At 37.7% G+C, this 25027-nt stretch overlaps 1 protein-coding gene across 1 annotated transcript; it reads right to left on the minus strand.

The window, feature by feature from the left end:
• Nucleotides 1–10067: 10067 nt before the first annotated feature.
• LOC132544673 (DBH-like monooxygenase protein 1 homolog) lies at nucleotides 10068–24131 on the minus strand. Its single transcript, XM_060208297.1, has 8 exons — nucleotides 23937–24131; nucleotides 22364–22496; nucleotides 22088–22186; nucleotides 21011–21190; nucleotides 20498–20655; nucleotides 15954–16197; nucleotides 10917–11013; nucleotides 10068–10620 (listed from the first exon to the last, which is right to left on the minus strand). Exons 1-8 carry the CDS (start codon nucleotides 24129–24131, stop codon nucleotides 10068–10070), a joined length of 1659 nt encoding a protein of 552 aa, XP_060064280.1.
• Nucleotides 24132–25027: the final 896 nt, after the last annotated feature.

Here is a 25027-nt window from a genome sequence, read left to right on the forward strand (position 1 = left end):
ACCATGACAAGTGCCGCGAATGGTGAGAATGGTGACAAGATTCATGATTTGCGATAAAGAAAGCATTGTGAAACACATGAGTTTGCCTTTTATAGTACAAATTCAATTATATCCTCGAGACTCCAGGGTTTACGATCACCTTCACTCTCTGCACGTTCGGAGAGCCAAGTAGTAGAATATCTTTTTGCTTTGAGTTGCAGCTGAATTTAAATGTTGTCATTATGTAATGTCATTGTACATGTAGCTAATTTTGATACGTAAGATCGCATTATTTCCGTCGTGCCGAACACTCAAAAGCTCACAATGTGTAAATCGTCCAATGAAAGGCCGTTATAGTGGACGTAAAACCATTAAATAATAAATATATAAATCAAATTATCCTTCTGGTCCGGAGTGCAGGTCATGTCCAGGTCAGGACGTAGTGGAAATGGTATAACGATAAAGGCGTGGATAACCCTCCAGCCAGCGCGTGGTATTACATACTCTGTTCTTACACCTTCGTGTGGACAATGTAATTTAGACAACAGGCGTTAGTTTTACCTAGGGTATCGGTAATGATGGCAATTAAGGCGAAAACAACGACATAAAAAACAATTGTCTGTCAACTATTGTCAGATATAGGACTACAATGACATCTGTATTTAAAATTGTCTTCCCCTGGTTTTGTAAAAGTTTTTTTTACAGACAAACATAGAAAGCAAGGCGCTATTTTTTCAAAAATTATTTCTTTTCTCTGCCTAATAACATGTAACGACATGAAATAAGAGATGTGGCGTTTCTTTGAATCATATTGAATCTACATTGATGATTTTTGAAAAAATAAATTTGACAAATAACATTTTTGACAATTTTTTTTTATCTAAAATTTATATCCATATTGAAGTAAAATTGTATTATCAATAACTTATATGATATAAAAACTAAATGAAAATAAGTACATAAATAAATTCGATAGTCTGAAGCACTTCCCTGACAAAGTCTAACTTGACAGGTGAGTAGTATTTCTCCTCTTTTGTAGGACAATCGCGTGAAAAACTCATAAGAATCCAATTCAAACGAGCTAAGGTTAACATGCACTACTTCATATACAATTGTGTATCTACAGTAATAAATTTCAAATACATGTAATCACAAGTACATAAACCAATGAACAAACCCAATAATAACCGTACTTATGTATATCGGGGTGTTTTTTCATTACTATGATAATTAAGCTACACGTATCATCTTTTAATGTCACTTGGAAGTTGTACATCAAATCTTACAATAATTTACATGATGTGTTACATTATATCACTTGCACATGACCGTAATTCTGTAAATGGGATTCAAATTGCCTGTAGATATTGAAGTGATGCTTTGTACTCAATAATTTAAAATCATTCAGCGATGCAAAGATGCAAATATATGATAAACGAGAGCTATTACCTGTATAACACACACTTCCTGTAACTGAAGACACGGGGTATCTACAGCCCTCTGGTGACGTTAAGATTAAAATTCACTACAACTTACAAATTCCACAAACGTTGATGCCTTCACCACAGCTCAAAATCTCACAAACGTTGATGTGTGCACGATTTCTACTCGAGATCTCAACAGGTCCCAAATTTATCATTTCCGATAACCTATAAACATACCCTTTTTTAGCCATAGTAAGTAGCCCTGAAGACTGACACACAGGGATAAATTGTTAAAACGAACTACTTATACACAAAACGACCGAAATAACTACCAATTGCTATTGATAACGTTGCAAAGCTCTGCCTAATGTAATTCTAAAGATTTGTCGATAAGTTTTCAGTTCTTGTTTGTTGATTTACCATTCCAAAAGAAGTAATTATTTAGACCTAGGCGTAAGATCGATCGATTCAGCACTGTAGATATGTTTATCAATCTATATATGTGTGTGTATGTACATAGCAATATATAGACTTTTAACTTCTTACCTTCCTCTTAGCCTTTTGTAGAGATCTTTGTCCATATATTACAGGGTCGTGGAACCACCTGTTCGACGGAACAGCGCGTGTAAAGTGTCCAGTAGAGGCACAACCCGATTCCCTAACACCTGTAATTCACCTGTACAAATTAGTTGTCTATATACATATATGAGACGCTTTGGTCCACTGCACACGCTACATATACCGACTAGTGTATAAGGCGATAGGGTCGTCATACCCAGACTTTATATAATAGATATACAATTCAGTTCACCCACTAATCCGTGAAGTTATGATTCACGATCATATTGAGTGGAATATGTGTGTACCTGGATTAGGAGAGCACCGCCCACCACATTTTTTATACCCTCATCTTCACAGCTAGGTAAAACACAAATCAATAATGTATACTGTACGTATACCTCAAAAGTTTTAATGTAAACGTCGATATGACTTCCGATAATGAACTAGTCTATCAATGTAATCGATAAAACAATGAGGTAATACAGCGCTAACTTAAAATTAACTCATTGGTTAGTGTGTTCAGCTGTGTCAGGGCAACGCTGTCCAAGAGTATTGTATAATGCAAAATAGGGGGAAAAGTTCAGGTAGAATGGTCCTGTCATGCTGAAATTTGTCTGGCGATGGCACTCATCATGACAAGTATGCTTACATGTGCCTTTAGGTAAATGGTGTACAATATTCTATAGGCGACGTGCACGTGGTTCACCTTTGATAGCCAGCACGTCTGTAATCAATATGCTAATGAGATATTGATAGCCAGGACAGGTAACAATTTTAGGGCAATGTGTATAATGATTGCATCTTATCGCCTGTGATGATTTTGATATTGTCCTTTGCATTGATGAGATGTATATGCACAAGATGAAATAAATAATATGAATATTTATACATTGTAGGACACATTTCTTGTACGTGACACCAAGGTCAATGAAGATATATATATATATATCACCGGAAAGGTCGAGGTCACAGGAAGATGTCAGGGGTGAAAATTACCAACGTTTTTACATATAATTGTATTTTAACTTTACGAAGGGGAATACAAACACGTGTTGCTCCAAAATAATTTGCATCACTGAAATGTACGTTTATGCTTAGAGTGCGTCTGGAAGTATGAGACAAGTGTGTTGTTGAAACTGTACACCACACTTTATATACCAAAAAGATGGTGTGTAAATGCACCGTGCATTGTAGAAGATATCGCGTCATTATCAACAGAACAATTGCTCAAATATAGGTCAGATGGCTTTAAACGGACCTGTGTGTGGGTATACATAATTAGCTATGAGCCAAATCACAGCAAATGGACAACACAATATATACGTTAACATGGACGTCTAAGTTAAGCATGGGCTTGAGGGATATGGCAGGTTTCTGGTTTCCCCGAGACAATATCTGTAATGTCCCCGAGTCGTAAGAGCATACTTAAACAGATATATGTTTAGAGATAACCTTCTGTGCACATGGCCTGTATAAAGATAACATTAGTTAAAATCACCTGTTTAACACGTATGACCTTAACGAAACAGATCTGTATAAGTATTAAAGGAAAATTCTATAAAAAGCAGACGTATTGGAAACAACCTTACTTACAAACCTGTATTAGAATAGATAATCTCAGTTAAAAAGATCTGTATTGGACATAACCACAGTTAAACAGGTCTGTATTAGAGATAGCTTCAGTTAAACAGATCTGTATTAGACATAACCTCAGTTAAACAAATATGCACCGGAGATAACCTCAGTTAAAAAGATCTGTATTAGAGATAGCTCCAGTTAAACAGGTCTGTATTAGAGATAGTCCCAGTTAAACAGGTCTATATTAGAGATAACCTCAGTTGAACAGATATACACCATAATAACCTCAGTTGATCAGATATGCACCAGTAATAAACTCAGTTGATCAGATATGCACCAGTGATAACCTCAGTTGAACAGATATGCACCAGTAATAACCTCAGTTGAACAGATATACACCATAATAACCTCAGTTGAACAGATATGCACCAGTAATAAACTCAGTTGATCAGATATGCACCAGTAATAACCTCAGTTGAACAGATATGCACCAGTAATAACCTCAGTTGAACAGATATGCACCAGTAATAACCTCAGTTGAACAGATACACACCAGAGAAAACCCCACTAAAAGTTATATGTATGTGTTACATATAAACAAATATTTAGCAGACCTAGTTTAACCAGAGCTGTATGAGAGATGGTCTTGTACACTTCCCACAAGGCATTGTGAGAATGTCTGTCGTTAAAATGTCAATATTTATAGGAAAATGTAAAACGACAGGTATTTATAGCGATAATTAAACGAGATATCTACTATAGAGGTATTTTATCATTATAATATAGACATTGATTCCTGTACGGATTACTACAGGGATAAACACACGATATTACCATTCATAAATCTCCCGGGATAGCTCCTCATCCGCTCTGTTGCTTACCAGATATATAGAAATACTATTGAGACCGTAATCAAACTAAACACAGGAGCATTAAGTTAGGATTAGGTACAACGGTGATTTTTATCCATCAGACCGTGAACATTGGTCAGTAGCCGTGATACCGGAATGATGCCGGGGTCAAAGTTCACACATTATATATTGTGATATGTTATTTCATTCTTGCAGATGGGGAAAAAAAAAAAAAAAAACACACACACACACACACACAAAACAACAACATAATTTTGATTTGAGGAATGCCTTGACGACAACACAGACTTAGATTCAGATAGCCGGGTCCGTGATTACACTTAGTCACCCGTACAACTACTTAGGAACACTCAGGGTCCCTTTAAATTTGTCTCTTCCTCAAGTACGTACATCTATTTATTTCTCAGAGCTTTTTTGGACTAATCCACACTCCTGAAACTGGATGTGAGGGTTCACAACCAAAGTACTAACAGTTGGTACTTGTTGTCCTCAGTTTGACAGTGAGGTGATCTGAGGAGATGATAACTGGTTATTTCGCTGCCAGTATGATATGACCAGTTGATCTCGTTGTAAACATGGGTTTAATTAAAAGAATGACATTACCTATAAGGTGTTTTAAGGTGTTTCAGCGAAGTTCTCTATTTTTCCCAATGTTCCAATGTTTACACCTGTTTGGATAACTTTGTGGATTGAAATCATATCCTGTATTCATGCTGTATATGTCGGTGTCCTAGTGGTGTTCTTGATATAAATATTTCATGGTCTGGCAAGTTACGCCTTACTGTTTCTCGTCCGATCTGAGTTCAATACTACCATAACTACTTCTACTACTACTATTACCACTACTACTACTACTACTACTACTACTACTACTATTACTACTACCACTACTACTACTACTACTACTACTACTACTACTACTACTGCCACCACCACTACTATTACTACTACTACTACTACACTACTACTACTACTACTACTACTACCAACACCACCACCACAACTACTACCACCACTACCACTATTGCTTCTACTACTACTACTACTACTACTACCACCACCACCACTACCACTACCACTACTACTACTACTACTACTACTACTACTACTACTACTACTACTATTACTACCACCACCACCACTACTATTACTACTACTGCCACCACCACCACTACTATTACTACTACTACTACTACTACCACCACCACCACCACCACCACCACCACCACTACAACTACTACTACTACCACCAATACCACTACTATTACAACTACTACCACCACTACTACTTCTGCTACTACTACTATTACTACTACCACCACCACCACTACTACTACTACTACTACCAACACCACCACCACCACCACCACCACCACTACTACTACTACTGCTACTACTACTACCACCAACACCACTACTACCACCACCACCACCACTACTACTATAACTGCTACTATTACTACTACTACTACCACCACCACCACCACCACTACTACTACCACCACCACCACCACCACTACTACTACTACCACCACCACCACCACCACCACCACTACAACTACTATTACCACTACTACTACTACTACCACCAACACCATTACTATTACAACTACTACCACCACTACTACTTCTGCTACTACTACTATTACTACGTCACTGGCTAACATATCAAATGGTACATTCTGTGACCATTTAACAACATTTTCTGTATTAATTTCATGTTCATGTACCTCACTTCGGCAAATAAAACAAATTTGATTGGTATGGAAATGTTTATTATTAGTTTGTGACACCAGCGTAAAATATGATAGGAAGTACCGTGATTTACCCACACAATTTCATGTACCATTCAGTGTTTATGTACGTAACACGTGATAAAACACGTGGACGTAAACAGAATCACATTTGTATCTAGAAATGAGTCTGAATAATTCATTTGTCAGCTGTAAAAATTGTGTTGACGTTATCTTTCTTCGCATCTTGTAATGAAAAATTCAATTGAATTATTCTTTCCCATGCCTTCTAAAACACTGATTTCAGAATATTGTGACTGAGTTGCCCCCTTTCCCTCCCTTCCCTCTCCCCTCTTCCCACCTTCCTCACCTCCTCCTCTCGTCCCCTGATGCGTACAAAAGTTGTGACACTATAACATAATCCTTAAATGGGTATGAAAGACACAAGTATATAAAAGGTTACAATGCATTTGATGGCGTTACTTTGTATTAGTGTAAATTGGTCGATTTCGTTTGTCCGTCAAAGAAAGAAAGACAGGAAGGAAGGAAGGAACAAAGAAAGTAATAGAAAGAAATCAACAAATTAAAAAAAAAATCACTTTTCGACTTTAACCACATTTACTTCACGTTCAATAAACATCAATTTTTGTCAATAAATACCAATATTTGCTTTTCTTTTTTCTAAGGCCAAACACTGAATGTTACGGTATATAATTAAAATTTAATTATCATGCTGTTGTTAACAGTGGAAATTGTAATTACTTTAATAAGATATAATCGCTAAATTACAGCTCGTCATCTAATTAAGACATCGGATGAAAACAAGGAGAAGAAATACACAATACTATCTGGTGATCTTTCTTTATAAACATATCTATATTAGGATTTCAAAAACTTGAATAGATGTCTTGACAGTGAAGAGCAAAGTAAGAAGGACATTGCAGGTGGATTTTCGTGTCAATCTTAATTTCGCCAACATACAGATATAGGAGACAATTACGTCACGAAATGAGTCATTTGACCTCTGGTCCAATTTTTCAAAACACGAACATGAAAGTAAGCTTGAAAACCCTATGTGTAAACATTATTCTAAATCAGAATCGATGTAACGAGGCTAAAAATATTTACACAGAGACAGGATGTTAATTGATTAACACTTATAATTAGACAGACGATATGCCACTCTACTATACATATCAATGAGGTAAGGGAACTGGCCCCACTTGTATAAAACATCTCAATTTGAGATTTCCTCAAGTCGAGATTTTCCTCTGCTGATATCTCCTTGAAAATATCTTGTATGAAAATTCCTCAAGGAATTTCAGGACATCCTAGCCGATGCCTTCCTCCTGTTCCTTGAGAAAATTTTATATAAGCCGTTTTTCAGGAGATATCAGCTGAGGAAAATCTCGACTTGAGGAAATCTCAAGTTGAGATGTTTTATACAAGTGGGGCCTGGATTATTAACATGGAGTGTTAAGAATGCTAACCCCACAAGTCCTGGTGACTTGCTCTCTGTATCAGTCGCCTACATCGACATTTTCCTTGAATGAGACCAACAAGGTCAGCTTCCTAACAAACTGTATGATAACCGTGTTGGTTGTGATTTTCTATTGATTGTGGATTTTCTGTTTTTAGATGTTGCACTTGATTCCTGAGGGCCTGATCCCAACAGTCTGTTCCAAATATCAAAATGTCACAGAGATGTAGGTTAAGGATAGTGATTAAGGAAAAGTTTGATAGTCGTCATAATGATATCATTGGAAAATATTCTATTTCCTTGAGCCATATGAAGTTGTTTTGATGTTTATTAGTGTGCCTTGTTAATATCTGGGAACGTGAAATTAATGACTTGGATTGACAACAATTTACATGGCAGATATCGCCAATGAAACAGAAAATGCTTACATTTCTGGAACACCAGATTTTATCAAATTCGTATTAGATGTTTTTCTTTGCATTTTTTTTTCTGTAACCAGTGGTTTATTCTAACCATACTTATAGCAACTGGGGACTGGTCTTATTTTCCTTGTATTATGTCAATGTTTCCATGGAAGTCCTTTCCCCCCAAAATTTTGTCCCAGTTTCGTCGAATAAGACTTTAAACTGACATTCTGTTTCAATGTCGGTATTTTTGTTATTGATGGTTCATCGACAATATCTACCACACAAATTGATGTCATATTGAAGAAATACTTCGTTCTCTTTACGAGAACTACAGCAGTGACACTGGAACCACTCGTCATCCAAACGGAGGTGTCATACTTCATATCGTATAAAAGGTATCATTCCTTAAGATAATGAAATATCAACATAGCCATGCTATATTTGTACTGCTTAATTTCATTCTTTATTGAAAAAATGTAGACGGAAATAAAAATCATCAGGATAAAAATTACCAGCGTTGGTCTGTGAAGTGTGGGCGACTTAATGAAGTTTAATAGCTGTCACGTTTCTGTTGTACAATATATTGCTGTGTTAAGTATAAAATCTTAACATAAACATTAACACCGTTTTTTTCAACCCACTGCCTACGTAAATCTCCCGTCTACTAAAAATTCTTTGTTCAAAATCACAAGACCAATATTTTCTTTTCCGAATTTCAATCGCGGTTTGTAGAGTCTATGCTTAAGTTTGAATGTAAATAATTCATTAATCAATATTGATATTGCCCAATTTAATCGATAGATTGGAGTATTCTATCATGCCATAAAGTAGAGACTCAGTTTTGTAATGAATTGGGTTTCACTTCGTGACTCTCCATGGGTGAAAAGGCGAGTGATTCAGCGATAAAGTTTGCAAATAATCATGCGTACATGATATTTCACTACCAATGGTAATGTTCAAATCGGTTATAAGTCTGAATAGAAAGATAGATAAACCACAAACCTTTCTCAAACACATTTCTCATTACTACACAGATCTCATTTGTCGATAAGAAATTAAAGATGATGTTCATAAATATACATAACAACAATAACAAATTCGTATGTATCGCAGTTTTTAAACAATTGCAATGTTACCAGGACATAGTTTACCATAGTATTTTATCACTATACATGTCTACGACGAGTTAATCGTAGTGTCAACATAGAAATAGCATTTTCCCACTTACACGCACCCATACAATAATGTGCACTTTACACAGGTATTGTACGAACAGTGTAGGGACCGTAATAGGTGCATAGACGAACTTATCTACCAAGGTGTAACCATTATACATACCATTTACATCGTCGAACAGTTATAAAAATATTTTAAGACAGTGTTTAGAAAAAAAAATCTTTATTCTTATTTTCAGTTTAATGTTCTGTAAACAGAACAAATTATGTAAAGACGGGTTCCTGGGACTCTGCAGTTACAAAAAGTTGAGTGGATACAAAGCATTGAGGCCCAAGTTGTTTAAATAAGGAGTTAGACCAAAGAATTCTGATTCTGGTAAGGAGGTGTTATAATCTACTCTCATTCAATAGTATTCATGTTATCATAACTGCCTGCCATCGCATGGTAATGGTTATCGTATATTTGAAAAGTAGGAAATGCATTAATTTATCCGGTCAGTGCATCTCCTGATCTTGATGTTGACATTTCATTAGATCAATTTAGGATTTTCTCTTTCCTGGTTTCAAACTTAAGGTCATAATGATCAATGATGTGTCCTTGGACGAAACAGCTGTACGATGCATGCTGTACTCGACTTTCCTGTATGTTATTCGCATTGCATTTGCATTTAAAGATCCTTTCTTCTTGTGTCTTGTGGTGCTCAAAGACGCGAACAACAAACCAAAATCAAATTATTCAAGTCATTCATTGTCAAATTAATGCAAGTTCTGTAGTTATAAAATATACATCAATGTTGATATAAAAAAAATGCTGGACCTTAACAGTAAATATTAAGTGGTATTCATTTGTCTGCAATTCTATTCCTGATCAATGACGTTTTTCTTATTGTTATCCAAGTCACACTGTTCCTGACAAGTGTCCATTTCAAGCTCTGTCTCACAAGATTGGATGGCTGCCCAAATTTCCGCAAATAATGTCGTATATTTTAAGGACATGTGCTGATAAAGCTCCCTCGTTTCGCCACTAAAACACTTGTTATTCTGCAATAAATCTCTGACGAAATATTTGCATTCTTGTGTGCAAATATCAAAAGGTTTGCAAAATTTCTTGAGGTTCGTGGACAGGCTGATAAAGTCTGGATGAAATGGATTGAGGAGTGTTTTTACGTTGCAGTCATCTATCACTGGAAATTCTGTTGAAAAACTCAATATTTTACACAAGTCAACACTCTTCCAAGAGAAGCACGAGTTTTCCTGTACGTTTTCAGCTGGATACACGGATAAAAAAACGTAACACATTTCATCTCCAGTTCCATCTCCCTTGAAAGTCGTCTTGTCCCTACCCACCGAGCGGTATGTACATGTTGTCTTCAGATCATCCCCAGGTAAGATTTCTAAAGGAGGCGAATACCTAAAAAGCAAAATACATGTGTAAATATCAAATAGAACTTTTTACGTTTTGCTTTTTTATCAATCTTGATGTTTGGAATATTCATTTTGGATTTGTTATAAATACCTGGCCCATATGAAGTGATTTGTTTGTTTTGCAAAACAATAATATATAGAAGTATTTCAGGATTTGAATGACATCCGTTGCAAAGCCCACAACATAACATATTTGAATAATCACTGTCATTTTGCAGGAACTATTGGCAAAATCTAAAATCCAAAGCACCATGATGAGAGGCAAAACAAGACATTACTTACTCAAAGGGGCGATATGCGTCATACTCAAAACGTTCATCATTGGTTATATTTCTTATCCACACACCCTTTCTGTACTGCTGGAGTGATTGTTTTCGTCCTAAATAATAAGAAAAGAGATTACAGAATACATTTATAGATACATTATTTGTTAAATATTTTTTATTCCATAATTAGTTTTTACTCATTATCATTTTAGCTATTGTTTGTATTGTGTTATGCGACAGTATGTAGTTAGTTTCCATGGTGTAGACACATCAGCTTAAGTCGTCTCGAACCAAATCTATATCTATGATTTTTGCCTTATGACTTAAACATCTAGGTATATCCGATGTAGTGAAACGACGTGTACGTCCATTATTCGTATAGATAAATTAAAGGACATCGTGTTGAATAAAATAGACGGATAGGATAAGTAGATTTGTTACTTGTAGCATTTCGTAAATATGCTGAAAGGATAAAGAAGTTGAACTTTTTAATTGTAAAATATTTTGTATTTAATATACATAGCCTTATAAAGAGTAAGAGGAATATCAGGGCACTTTACATAATCCCCAATAAATGTTAAAAATCCGTCATTCTTGACAAAAAAACCTATCCACATCTATGCCCCTAAATTACCAATATACCGTGACTGTATAAATGTATGCGTTCTTCCATTCAAACTAGTGTTGATTTCTGATTTTCCCTAAGAAGCGTAGCCGCCAATACATTCGGAATCAATAATTGTTTTTGCAAATATGCCATGACTATCCCAACTTGATAGCGGACGGCCCCTTGCAATGCCCATAGGAGGTAGCACTCAACAGCAGATCGCTACTCACTTCGGAGTTCCCAAATCGGCTTGGTTAATTTTACGTCTAAACGCCATGGGAAGAGTTGAATACAGAGATTAAGACATCCACGTGTAAGGTTGCGATATTCATAACGGCTCATTAGGCCTGCGTGACAGGGGATTAACGGCAACCGAAATGACATGAAATACCATTGGGTAATGGAAACTGTCGAAACCACCCAAAAATGTGAGGAAGAGACTGCGAAACGCAGATCCTCAGGCCTCATGTTGTGTGTGTCATTATAAGGAACCATTTGACCTTTCAGCATGATAACTCAAGGCCTCACGTTACAAGAGTTTGTAGGTACTTTCTTGCAAACGAGAATATTGCCCATATTGACTGGCCTCCATAAAGCACCAATTTGTCCCCAATCGAACACTTCTGTGATGATTTAAACAGAAGAGTTCAAAATCGCAAACATTTCAAATAACCTCCGCAAATTGGCCAATGCACTTACCGTGGAATGGATCCTCTATGGACAGTTAATGTCCTTTTTTTACTTTACGCAGAATTAGAGACGCTCTAGCTTTTCGGGGAGGGAACACATCATATTAGGGATCGGTCTGTCAGCAGCCGTTATTTCAACTTTATGTACATTAGTGTACCATAACTAAGTCTAATGAAGTCCTCATTTATTATAAATCTCAGAAAATTTGAAGACGTATGGTCCAATATTCCAAGTTGCATTTTACATTTAGGCATATTACTCATAAATATAATTTCAATTTCTTCTTAGTAAATTTGGAGATGTGAAAAAAATAATTTGATCACAAGGGGATGGCCTAAGCATAGGTAATGATATTTAAAACACCTCTTGCGATTTATGCGTTTCCAATTTTTGTTGAATAGATACAATTCATATGATATTGATAGTTCAGATTGATCCTCATCCAAACTTTTTCATACGATCGTAATACCATTATTTATCCATGCTGAGAGTCATATTGTAATGTTTAAGTGTTCGTATTTGAGTTCCTGATCAACATCGATATAATTACAGCCATTTGTCTTTGTATATTAAAGAATCACATTTTTTCTATTTTTCAATAAATGTTGAAAAATGGAACATGATTTTGAATACTACTAGACGGTATGGGGGAAAACCTAACTTCTGACCAGTAGCCAAAATATGTTCTAATATAAGTGTATAAATATAATATGCCGTATGTTGCACATTATGAATTCAATTTCCGTTCTATGAACATTCCATTTCTCGACGTATGAATTCGAAAGAAAGTATACTTAAAATACACATGAGCTTAGGAGTCTCGAAAGATACAGGTCGGTGAAGTTATGGGTCATCATCATGCCTTCATCGGGTAAAAAGTCATTGTGATACATCAATTTCTTTGTGATACATATAGGTCTGTGTTATAGATAAAGAGTCTGTGTAATAAATAAAGCGCCGGTGTGATACATACAGAGTCTGTATGATATATAAAGCGTCCGTGTGTTACTTAAGGCGTCTATGTGTCACATAAAGCGTCTGTCTTACACATAAGGTGTCTTTGTGATACATAAAGCGTCTGTGTTACAAAAAAGCGTCTGTGTGATACATTAAGCGTCTGTGTTATAGTAAAGCGTCTGTGTGATACATCAAGTGTCAATGTGTTACATAAAGCGTCTGTGTGATACATAAAGCGTCTGTGTTATAGTAAAGCGTCTGTGTGATACATAAACGTATGTGTGATTCATAAATTGTCTGTGTCATACATAAAACGTCTGTGCAATACATAAAGTGTCTTTGTGATACATAAAGCGACTGTGTGATACATATAGTGTGTGTCATACATAAAGCGTCTGTGCGATACATAAAGTGTCTTTGTGATACATAAAGCGCCTGTGTGATACATAAAGTGTTGGTTTGACAAATAAAGCATCTGTGTGAAACATTAAACGTCTGTGTTATATAAAAAGCGCCTGTGTGATACATAAAGCGTCTGAGCGATACATAAAACGTCTGAGCGATACATAAAGTGCCTGTGTGTTACATAAAGCGTCTGTGTGTTAAAAAAGCATCTGTGTTAAACGTAAAGCGTCTGTGTGAAACATAAAAAGTCTGTGTTATACATTATGCGCCGGTGTTATACATAAAGCGTCTGTGTTATACATTAAGCGTCTGTGTTATACATAAAGCGTCTGTGTTATACATTAAGCGTCTGTGTTTTACATTAAGCGTCTGTGTTATACATTAAGCGCCGGTGTTATACATTAAGCGTCTGTGTTATACATAAAGCGTCTGTGTTATACATAATGCGTCTGTGTTATACATTAAGCGTCTGTGTTATACATTAAGCGCCGGTGTTATACATAAAGCGCCGGTGTTATACTTAAAGCGTCTGTGTGATACATAAGAGAGTGTGTTATATATAAAGCGTCTGTGTTATACATTAAGCGCCGGTGTTATATATAAATTGTCTGTGTGATACATAAGAGAGTGTGTTATATATAAAGCGTCCGTGTTATACATTAAGCGCCGGTGTTATACATAAATCGTCTGTGCGATACATAAAAATTCTGTGTTATACATAAAGTGTCTGTGTTATACATAAAGCGTATGTGTGTTACATAAAGCGTATGTGTGTTACATAAAGCGCCGGTGTTATATATAAATTGTCTGTGCGATGCATAAAGCGTCAGTGTTTTACATTAAGCGTCTGTGTTATACATTAAGCGCCGGTGTTATACATTAAGCGTCTGTGTTATACATAAAGCGCCGGTGTTATACTTAAAGCGTCTGTGTTATACATTTTGCGCCGGTGTTATACATAAAGCGTCTGTGTTATACATTAAGCGTCTGTGTTCTGCATTAAGCGTCTGTGTTATACATTAAGCGTCTGTATTATACATAAAGCGTCTGTGTTATACATAAAGCGTCTGTGTTATACATTAAGCGTCTGTGTTATACATTAAGCGTCTGTATTATACATAAAGCGTCTGTGTTATACATTAAGCGTCTGCGTGATACATTAAGCGCCGGTGTTATACATAAAGCGCCGGTGTTATATATAAATTGTCTGTGTGATACATAAGCGAGTGTGTTATATATAAAGCGTCTGTGTTAAACATTAAGCGCCGGTGTTATACATATATCGTCTGTGCGATACATAAAAATTCTGTGTTATACATAAAGTGTCTGTGTTATACATAAAGCGTATGTGTGTTACATAAAGCGCCGGTGTTATATATAAATTGTCTGTGCGATACATAAAGCATCTGTGTTATATATAAAGCGGCTGTGTGATACACAAAGCGTCTGTGTTATACATAAAGTGTCTGTGTTATATATAAAGCGTCTGTGTTTTATATAAAGCGTCTTTGTGATGCATTAAGCGTCTGTGTTATACATTAAGCGTCTGTGTGATACATTAAGCGTCTGCGTGATACATTAAACGTCTGTGTGATACATTAAGCGTCTGCGTGATACATTAAGCGTCTGTGTTATACATAAAGCGTCTGCGTGATACATTAAGCGTCTGTGTTATACATAAATCGTCTGCGTGATACATTAAGCGTTTGTGTTATACATAAATCGTCTGTGTGATACATAAATCGTCTACGTGATACATTAAGCGTCTGTGTGATACATAAATCGTCTGCGTGATACTATAGACGTCTGTGTTATACATAAAGCGTCTGTGTGATACATAAAGCGTCTGTGTGATACATAAAGCGTCTGTGTGATACATAAAGCGTCTGTGATACATATGCTTGACGTGTTCGATTATTGTTTACTGGCAGTTTACATGCCACGGATCTCGTTTTCACAGGGGATTTCATTTATGTGGATTATTTGGTATCATTATCCCTATATTTTTTCACCAATGAATTTTAGCTCGTCCGTGTTACCTTAACAGTTATATCCGTTGAGTCAGTCCCTCTAACCAACGTAAAGACTTTTTTAAAATTCTGAAATCACTGACTTTTATGAAGTATAATCAAATTTCCTATGTCATAATGTGTCATAACTACCTAACATTAATCTTGTTGAATATTGTTCCAGAAGTACTTCCTAATGCAATATCAGATTGATGAAACTCGCCTCGAAGTTTTCAGTTGACCACTCCAGGTGCTTGACTAAATAAAACAGTCTTTTGTTAATTGTATTTAAAAGAAAACTAAGGTATCATCCTGTGAATATGATACATTACCGATGAACTGTGACTGGGTAGATTCTAGTAAATAAAAAGGGAACATATCTTACCAATATGGTGCATGTGATTAATTGCCCGTGTCACGTAGATTGGTCCAAATAAATAACGCGATGTACATTCATTACTGCACCAGGATTCGGCCGAAACTGACTCTTCACCAGGTGGAATTTCAAGATACTCTGATCCAACTTGCAGAACTGTGGCATCGTGTAACCTTCGATTAGGGGTATAATACAGCTTTAATCCGGAACTATCCGTGTAGTCCGAGCGACGCTCTGGGTTGTTCCAGTGATACTAATAAAATATAAATACCATAACTGAAAGGAGTTGGGAAGTGTAAGGAAAGAAATCCACATGAAAACTGAGTTAAAGGGACACTATCATGCCACACGTAAATATAGTTCTATATGAGTCACTACACAACCACAGTCCTATATCCGTCACTACACCACCACAGTTCTATATCCGTCAACACACCACCACAGTTCTATATCAGTCACAACACCACCATAGTTCTATATCAGTCACCATACCACCACAGTTCTATATCAGTCACAACACCACCATAGTTCTATATCAGTCACCATACCACCACAGTTCTATACCCGTCAACATACCACCACAGTTCTATATCAGTCACAACACCACCATAGTTCTATATCAGTCACCATACCACCACAGTTCTATATCCCTCAACACACCACCACAGTTCTATATCAGTCAACACACCACCACATTTCTATATCCGTCACCACACCGCCACAGTTCTATATCTGTCACCACACCACCACAGTCCTATATCCGTCACTACACCACCACAGTTCTATATCCGTCACTACACCACCACAGTTCTATATCAGTCACTACACCACCACAGTTCTGTATCCGTCACCACACCTCCACAGTTCTATATCTGTCACCACACCACCACAGTCCTATATCCGTCACTACACCACCACAGTTCTGTATCCGTCACCACACCTCCACAGTTCTATATCCGTCACTACACCACCACAGTTCTATATTAGTCATCACACCACCAAAGTTCTATATCCGTCACCAACCATCACAGTTCTATATCCGTCACCACACCTCCACAGTTCAATATCCGTCACCACACCTCCACACTTCTATATCCGTTACCACACCACCATAGTTCTATACCTGTCACCACACCACCATAGTTCTATATCAGTCACCATACCACCACAGTTCTATATCCCTCAACACACCACCACAGTTCTATATCAGTCAACACACCACCACAGTTCTATACCCGTCAACACACCACCACAGTTCTATACCCGTCAACACACCACCACATTTCTATATCCGTCACCACACCGCCACAGTTCTATATCTGTCACCACACCACCACAGTCCTATATCCGTCACTACACCACCACAGTTCTATATCCGTCACTACACCACCACAGTTCTATATCCGTCAACACACCACCACAGTTCTATATCAGTCACAACACCACCATAGTTCTATATCAGTCACCATACCACCACAGTTCTATATCAGTCACAACACCACCATAGTTCTATATCAGTCACCATACCACCACAGTTCTATACCCGTCAACATACCACCACAGTTCTATATCAGTCACAACACCACCATAGTTCTATATCAGTCACCATACCACCACAGTTCTATATCCCTCAACACACCACCACAGTTCTATATCAGTCAACACACCACCACATTTCTATATCCGTCACCACACCGCCACAGTTCTATATCTGTCACCACACCACCACAGTCCTATATCCGTCACTACACCACCACAGTTCTATATCCGTCACTACACCACCACAGTTCTATATCAGTCACTACACCACCACAGTTCTGTATCCGTCACCACACCTCCACAGTTCTATATCTGTCACCACACCACCACAGTCCTATATCCGTCACTACACCACCACAGTTCTGTATCCGTCACCACACCACCACAGTCCTATATCCGTCACTACACCACCACAGTTCTATATCCGTCACTACACCACCACAGTTCTATATTAGTCATCACACCACCAAAGTTCTATATCCGTCACCACACCGCAACAGTTCTATATCTGTCACCACACCACCACAGTCCTATATCCGTCACCACACCTCCACACTTCTATATCCGTTACCACACCACCACAGTTCTATATCCATCACTACACCACCACAGTTCTGTATCCGTCACCACACCATCACAGTTCTATATCCGTCACCACACCTCCACAGTTCTATATCCGTCACCACACCTCCACACTTCTATATCCGTCACCACACCACCACAGTTCTGTACCTGTCACCACACCACCACAGTTCTATACCAGTCACTACAACACCACAGTTCTATACCTGTCACCACACAACCACAATTCTATATCCGTCACCACACCACCACAGTTCTATATCAGTCACTACACCACCACAGTTCTATATCCATCACTACACCTCCACAGTTCTATATCAGTCACCATACCATCACAGTTCTATATCCGTCACCACACCACCACAGTTCTGTATCCGTCACCACACCACCACAGTTCTATATCCGTCACCACACCACCACAGTTCTATATCAGTCACTACACCACCACAGTTCTGTATCCATCACTACACCTCCACAGTTCTATATCAGTCAACACACCACCACAGTTCTATATTAGTCATAACACCACCAAAGTTCTATATCCGTCACCAACCATCACAGTTCTATATCCGTCACCACACCTCCACAGTTCTATATCCGTCACCACACCTCCACACTTCTATATCCGTCACCACACTACCACAGTTCTATACCTGTCACCACACCACCACAGTTCTATACCAGTCACTACAACACCACAGTTCTATACCTGTCACCACACAACCACAATTCTATATCCGTCACCACACCACCACGGTTCTATATCATTCACCACACCACCACAGTTCTATATCAGTCACTACACCACCACAGTTCTATATCCATCACTACACCTCCACAGTTCTATATCAGTCACCATACCATCACAGTTCTATATCCGTCACCACACCACCACAGTTCTATATCAGTCACCACACCACCACAGTCCTATATCCGTCACTACACCACCACAGTTCTATATCAGTCAACACACCACCACAGTCCTATATCAGTCACCACACCACCACAGTCCTATATCCGTCACTACACCACCACAGTTCTATATCCATCACTACACCACCACAGTTCTGTATCCGTCACCACACCACCACAGTTCTATATCCGTCACCACACCTCCACAGTTCTATATCCGTCACCACACCTCCACACTTCTATATCCGTCACCACACCACCACAGTTCTATACCTGTCACCACACCACCACAGTTCTATACCAGTCACTACAACACCACAGTTCTATACCTGTCACCACACAACCACAATTCTATATCCGTCACCACACCACCACAGTTCTATATCAGTCACTACACCACCACAGTTCTATATCCATCACTACACCTCCACAGTTCTATATCAGTCACCATACCATCACAGTTCTATATCCGTCACCACACCACCACAGTTCTGTATCCGTCACCACACCACCACAGTTCTATATCCGTCACCACACCACCACAGTTCTATATCAGTCACTACACCACCACAGTTCTATATCCATCACTACACCTCCACAGTTCTTTATCAGTCACCATACCATCACAGTTCTATATCCGTCACCACACCACCACAGTTCTGTATCCGTCACCACACCACCACAGTTCTATATCCGTCACCACACCACCACAGTTCTATATCAGTCACTACACCACCACAGTTCTGTATCCATCACTACACCTCCACAGTTCTATATCAGTCAACACACCACCACAGTTCTATATTAGTCATAACACCACCAAAGTTCTATATCCGTCACCAACCATCACAGTTCTATATCCGTCACCACACCTCCACAGTTCTATATCCGTCACCACACCTCCACACTTCTATATCCGTCACCACACTACCACAGTTCTATACCTGTCACCACACCACCACAGTTCTATACCAGTCACTACAACACCACAGTTCTATACCTGTCACCACACAACCACAATTCTATATCCGTCACCACACCACCACGGTTCTATATCATTCACCACACCACCACAGTTCTATACCCGTCAACACACCACCACAGTTCTATACCCGTCAACACACCAACACAGTTCTATATCAGTCACCACACCACCACAGTTCTACACCCGTCACCACACCACCACAGTTCTATATCTGTCACCACACCACCACAGTTCTATACCCGTCACTACAACACCACAGTTCGTTACCCGTCACCACACCACCACAGTTCTATACCCGTCACCACACCACCACAGTTCTATATCCGTCACCACACCACCATAGATCTATACCCGTCAACACTCCCCCACAGTTCTATATCCGTCACCACAACACAACACTTTAGTAGCTTAGTTAGTATAATTCACATACATGTACACTTGTTAGCATTTCAAATTTAAGACACAATTTTTATATTCTCAGAAATTTCCTGCTTTCTGTATCGACTTGAGAGAGACATGTTGCAATTTTCTTTACCTGCAATATCGCTTTCTTAAATCCATGCGTTCCTACCCGAATACCCGCAGTCTTATGGTAACAAGAACCACTGGACCCGACTCCCCAGCCAGAAATAAGTGTAGCGAACTGTTTGAATGGATACTTTGAACAGGGCTGAGGTATGCCATCAACATCCGCTGTAATGTGAAAATTTAGGTAATAAAAAAACTAACGTTCTTCTTAATATATGTGTAATTTATATCTGCTACAATTAAACGTTTTATAAATCCAGGTGACTATTTATGTAATTCAGCGTTTTGATTAAGAGCATTAGCGCTGTTGACAGTGACGTCAGTGTGACGAAAAAGGTGCCAACAGCGAGGAGTGAGATAGGGAGTACGTGTTACACTCTGACAGATCTCAATTTCCTAGGAATATCTTATTTTAAAAAAAATATTTATGCTTGCGTTGAAGTGACAAGACTAATGATGCTGATCTGAATTAAAAATTAAATCCGCAGATTTGTGATCAATTCCATATTGATTTACCCACCTGAATCGTCCATGGCGTACATGATAATGTGATGTATGACGTCAACATTGTCTAGGACTGGTTCGACAGCTATCAGGTGATAGTCGTCGTCTGAAGGCAGGTCAATCAACAGGCATAGATAAGTTGTTACTGAGGCTGGTACGACAGTCTCGGGTAACCTTACTGTGAAGTTCCTCGTGCCTGAAATGTGAATTTGGTCGGCAGTATTAAAATTAATTCAGAATCATCTCCCAAAAAGCTTTTTTTTTGTACCTTTGGTTACAATATTTACAACAACAGGGTTTCTTAATCGACCACAAAAGAGTGAAAAAGTCTCTTTGAACAGATGTCAATATCACAGGCTTCATTCTGCAAACCACGCGTCCATGTTTACAAATAAATGCCAACATGTAGATAAACTTATCAAATTTCTACCGTGTAATGCATATACCTACAATAAAAAGGAAATTGAGATTTTATCTTGTTTGATAGAGTTAATGAAATACTTTTTCATGTGTTGTCTCGGGGAAAGTGAGTGGTGTTTATTTATTTGTTAATGACATAAGTCACGCCGTCAATGTACAACAGACACACAGATGAATAACATCTTCCAATAAAGATACACTAGTTAATGTTAGTGAATTAAACAGCATTCTAAAGCTGTTTCCACCGTCTAGGACTCGTCAGTGATGTTAAGGGACTGAATTGTGAAACATCTGGGTGGACTGAGGAAAATTAAAATTGATCCTTGTTTCGTTTATGTAATTTATTTCATACGTAGGATTCGTGATCTCATAATCTAGAAGGAAAAAAATTAATAATAATGTTTTCCAGGGATTAAATGGCGACAAAATACGCATGTCAAATCGGCTACTCTCTTAGCACGGAAACACAATGTACGAAATCTCCGCTTTACTCACACTCTTTATTTAATTATCAATATTTTATTTCTGAAAGCACCTACATGTACATGTATATCTCTATATATCCATTATCTCACATTGATCAATAACGTATAATGATTTCGCACCGATGCATTATTTTGCTTGTCTTCAATACGAAAGAAGGTGTGTTTGGTTACTTAGTTACGGCACTGACCTTCTTCTAGCAGAGCATCACATTGCAGATTTCCGACGTCACATTTGACCCAGGTGTTAGCCGCTTGACAGGTGGGATCTGAGTGTGGGGTGCAAACTCCTATCAATTAAGAAAAAATAACATGTCCTTAAATGGTACATCGCCCGGAATTTTTTTAACGAGGTGCTTATGAAATTAAATGAAACCAAACTATGAATTTGGAAACGTTATGGTTTGGGGTAATTCTTCACGGATATATGTTCTGTACAATATCAAAGAAGACGCATACATTCGCACCTGGATGACTTAAACCAAGTGTGACCGCTGCAGCACGTCCTTTTGTCCACACACAATCTGGGTCTCCTAATTCCTCTCCGTTTGTTTTTCCGTCTCCGTCAGAGTCCATCTGACACAGGTCTTTATTCCACTTCTGCAACACAACCAGTAATTATTGGAATTCTTTTCAACGATAATGAAACCATTTGTTGGATCAAGTTTTAATATGAGCATCAAAAGATTTTTTGGAATGTTTCCCTGAAATACCAAAATTCCCAAGAATTTATAAAAAAAAGACAACCAGGAGTTTTAATGATTGGACTCATAACACGTTTAAGATATTTGCGAATTTAAAAGACTGTAAAACTAAATTCACACGTTCGTTAAGCGGTAATAGGGGGAAATGTCAGGAAAAACGAGAAAACTGGTAAATTTTGAATCCACCGTGTCTCCCACACACCTAGTGTCGTACCCCTTTCTTTAGTCTGGCCTAACACTATTTGTTGATTGAAACTTCTTCCAATCAGCTTAGTGTTAGCTTTTGAAATCAGAATATGGGGATAGATATAAACCGTGAAATAGCTATATTTTCCATTCTAAAGTGAAAGTGAGTCTAGTTAAACCTGTAATTTTTGAATTGGATATTTTTCATGATCGCCCATATACTCATGATTCGCAGATGGGTTGTCATGGCGATAATTCTGACGTAAACATAAACAATGGCGGCCATGTTTGTGACGTATCCGGGTAAGATCTTTCCAATATTGAGATTAATTGAACATGACTTCGCGAACTTGATCACGATACCAAGTAAGATAGCATTCCATCGAGGTATTCTTAACTGTTTTCGATGGATTTCACCAAAGCATAGCTTGGAGTACTTACCATATTTTAAACAGATACGAAGTATGAAATATGTTAAGTGTATGTTACAATTACATATATAATAGCTGCACCTTACAAATTCAAATAAGATAGAGTAGAGTCTGACAATGAATGTAACTGCATCATACAGCTGTTTCGTTCTTCTAGTATCTTCGGTGATGCCGATGACCTGAATTTTAAACCAAGGAGGCGACTGACGAAAATCCATTAATCAAAAAGAATGTCAAAATGTAGATGGAGTTTTCCAATAGTCCCATGATACATGTAGCAGATGTCATTATATATTTCAATGCGTCCGCTAGGATTCGAATTCGGAACCCCTGGCTTACTAATCTGTCGCACAACTGATCGAGCGAAAGAGAAGTTCTCACAACTCGAACAGTATATTGCGGCTAGTATTTTACCAGAGTAGCTTAGAGTTATTTTTGTAAATTTCAAATCACTGATAATTTTACAAGAACCTACATGTATCTGTTATGAATCATGTCACTATTCGAAACGTGACATGTAGCTTACGGCAAACATCGGAGAATAATTCTAAAAGTAATTAGTACATCATAAATCGGTATAAAAAGTGACGATTGTCGTGTATAATTTATCCCATTCAATGTATTACCTTTTTACTATCATTCACCCATGTAACCCTACTAAAGTATAAGTTCATCTTAATACTTTTAAATTAATTTAAGTATATTGGAAATTAACGTACCATTCCAGCTTTCCTGAAGTCCTCACCGAAAGGATTTATACTACCTCCTCCGAGCGGATTCATATGTCCGACACCTCGCCAGATATGGTTTATCTTACACGGATGGGGTACAATATCACCGTTAGGAATCTCATCTTGAAAAAAGCGGTATCCCCATGCTGTAGACACACACAACACAGTGACCAGGAAACGCATTCTACAACAGAGAACAATGATTGTAACACGATTGTGTGTGTTTTTTATGAACTGTTGATGGAAAAATTGTTTATGTAGTGTACACCACAGGGACTAGACTCGAATTCCCAACCCCCGGGCCATTTACATGTATCGTATAGTTGTAGTTTTGTAACTCCCGGCAGCGGAAAACTGAACTTTTTTTTCAGTTGTATTTATTGATATTGTAGATGCCATCGATTTTAGTAACATAACCTGTAAGAGAAATATGTTATTTTTCCAATGAGTGTTTGATTAACTAGATTGGCCAAGTATTGACCAAGTTATTAACTGACGAATTCGGCAATATATGTAGAAATTGCCTTGTAGACATTTCCCTGTCCGTTTGAAACACCCTTTCGTTTCTAAAGGGTACCTCAATAGTTATGCCAAAATCGCAAAAATCTATGCTTGTGGCGGTATATAGTACACACGAACTTGTCCACACGGCGTGTTCTTTGTTGTCCCTCATTTACATCACGGCGTTCAGTTTCTTGAACATAAACCGCCAAGTTTCCTTTAATGTCGCCATTCATCGGTGTACGTCGTGGCCGGTCTCGGGCCGGGTCCCAAAACTAAGTCTAATTTTACAATAAATGATTTATACCTCAAGAACGAAAAATCAAATGAATTTCCAGTTAAAAAAATCTATTGTTTTCAAATAGTTTCAAATAGTTTGAATAAATTGATTTCAATTGAGTGCTACGTTCAAATTTAGTCAAAAATGCAAATAACAGAGATGCTAAACATACGTCTCTGATATAAACAAATTAGAAAATGTAATGAATTCTTTCAAAATGTAAGATTTTAAAGATATTGGTATATTTATTCCATCATTATTGATAATATGTTTTCTTATGTATTGAAAAAAATAAAAG

The sequence above is a fragment of the Ylistrum balloti genome, unplaced genomic scaffold (genome assembly GCF_031769215.1).
Source record: "Ylistrum balloti isolate Yb309-2 unplaced genomic scaffold, AGI_CSIRO_Ybal_v1 Utg369806, whole genome shotgun sequence".
NCBI classification, from domain to species: Eukaryota; Metazoa; Mollusca; class Bivalvia; order Pectinida; family Pectinidae; genus Ylistrum; species Ylistrum balloti.

Excerpts from the sequence above, each read along its gene's own strand:
- LOC132544673 (XM_060208297.1), bottom strand. The coding sequence starts at position 24,131 with ATGCGTTTCCTGGTCACTGTGTTGTGTGTGTCTACAGCATGGGGATAC. Across the intron at positions 22,187-22,363 it reads ACTTGGTTTAAGTCATCCAG|GAGTTTGCACCCCACACTCA; the intron begins GTGCGAATGTAT and ends CTTAATTGATAG. Across the intron at positions 10,621-10,916 it reads GACGCATATCGCCCCTTTGA|GTATTCGCCTCCTTTAGAAA; the intron begins GTAAGTAATGTC and ends TTTGCTTTTTAG.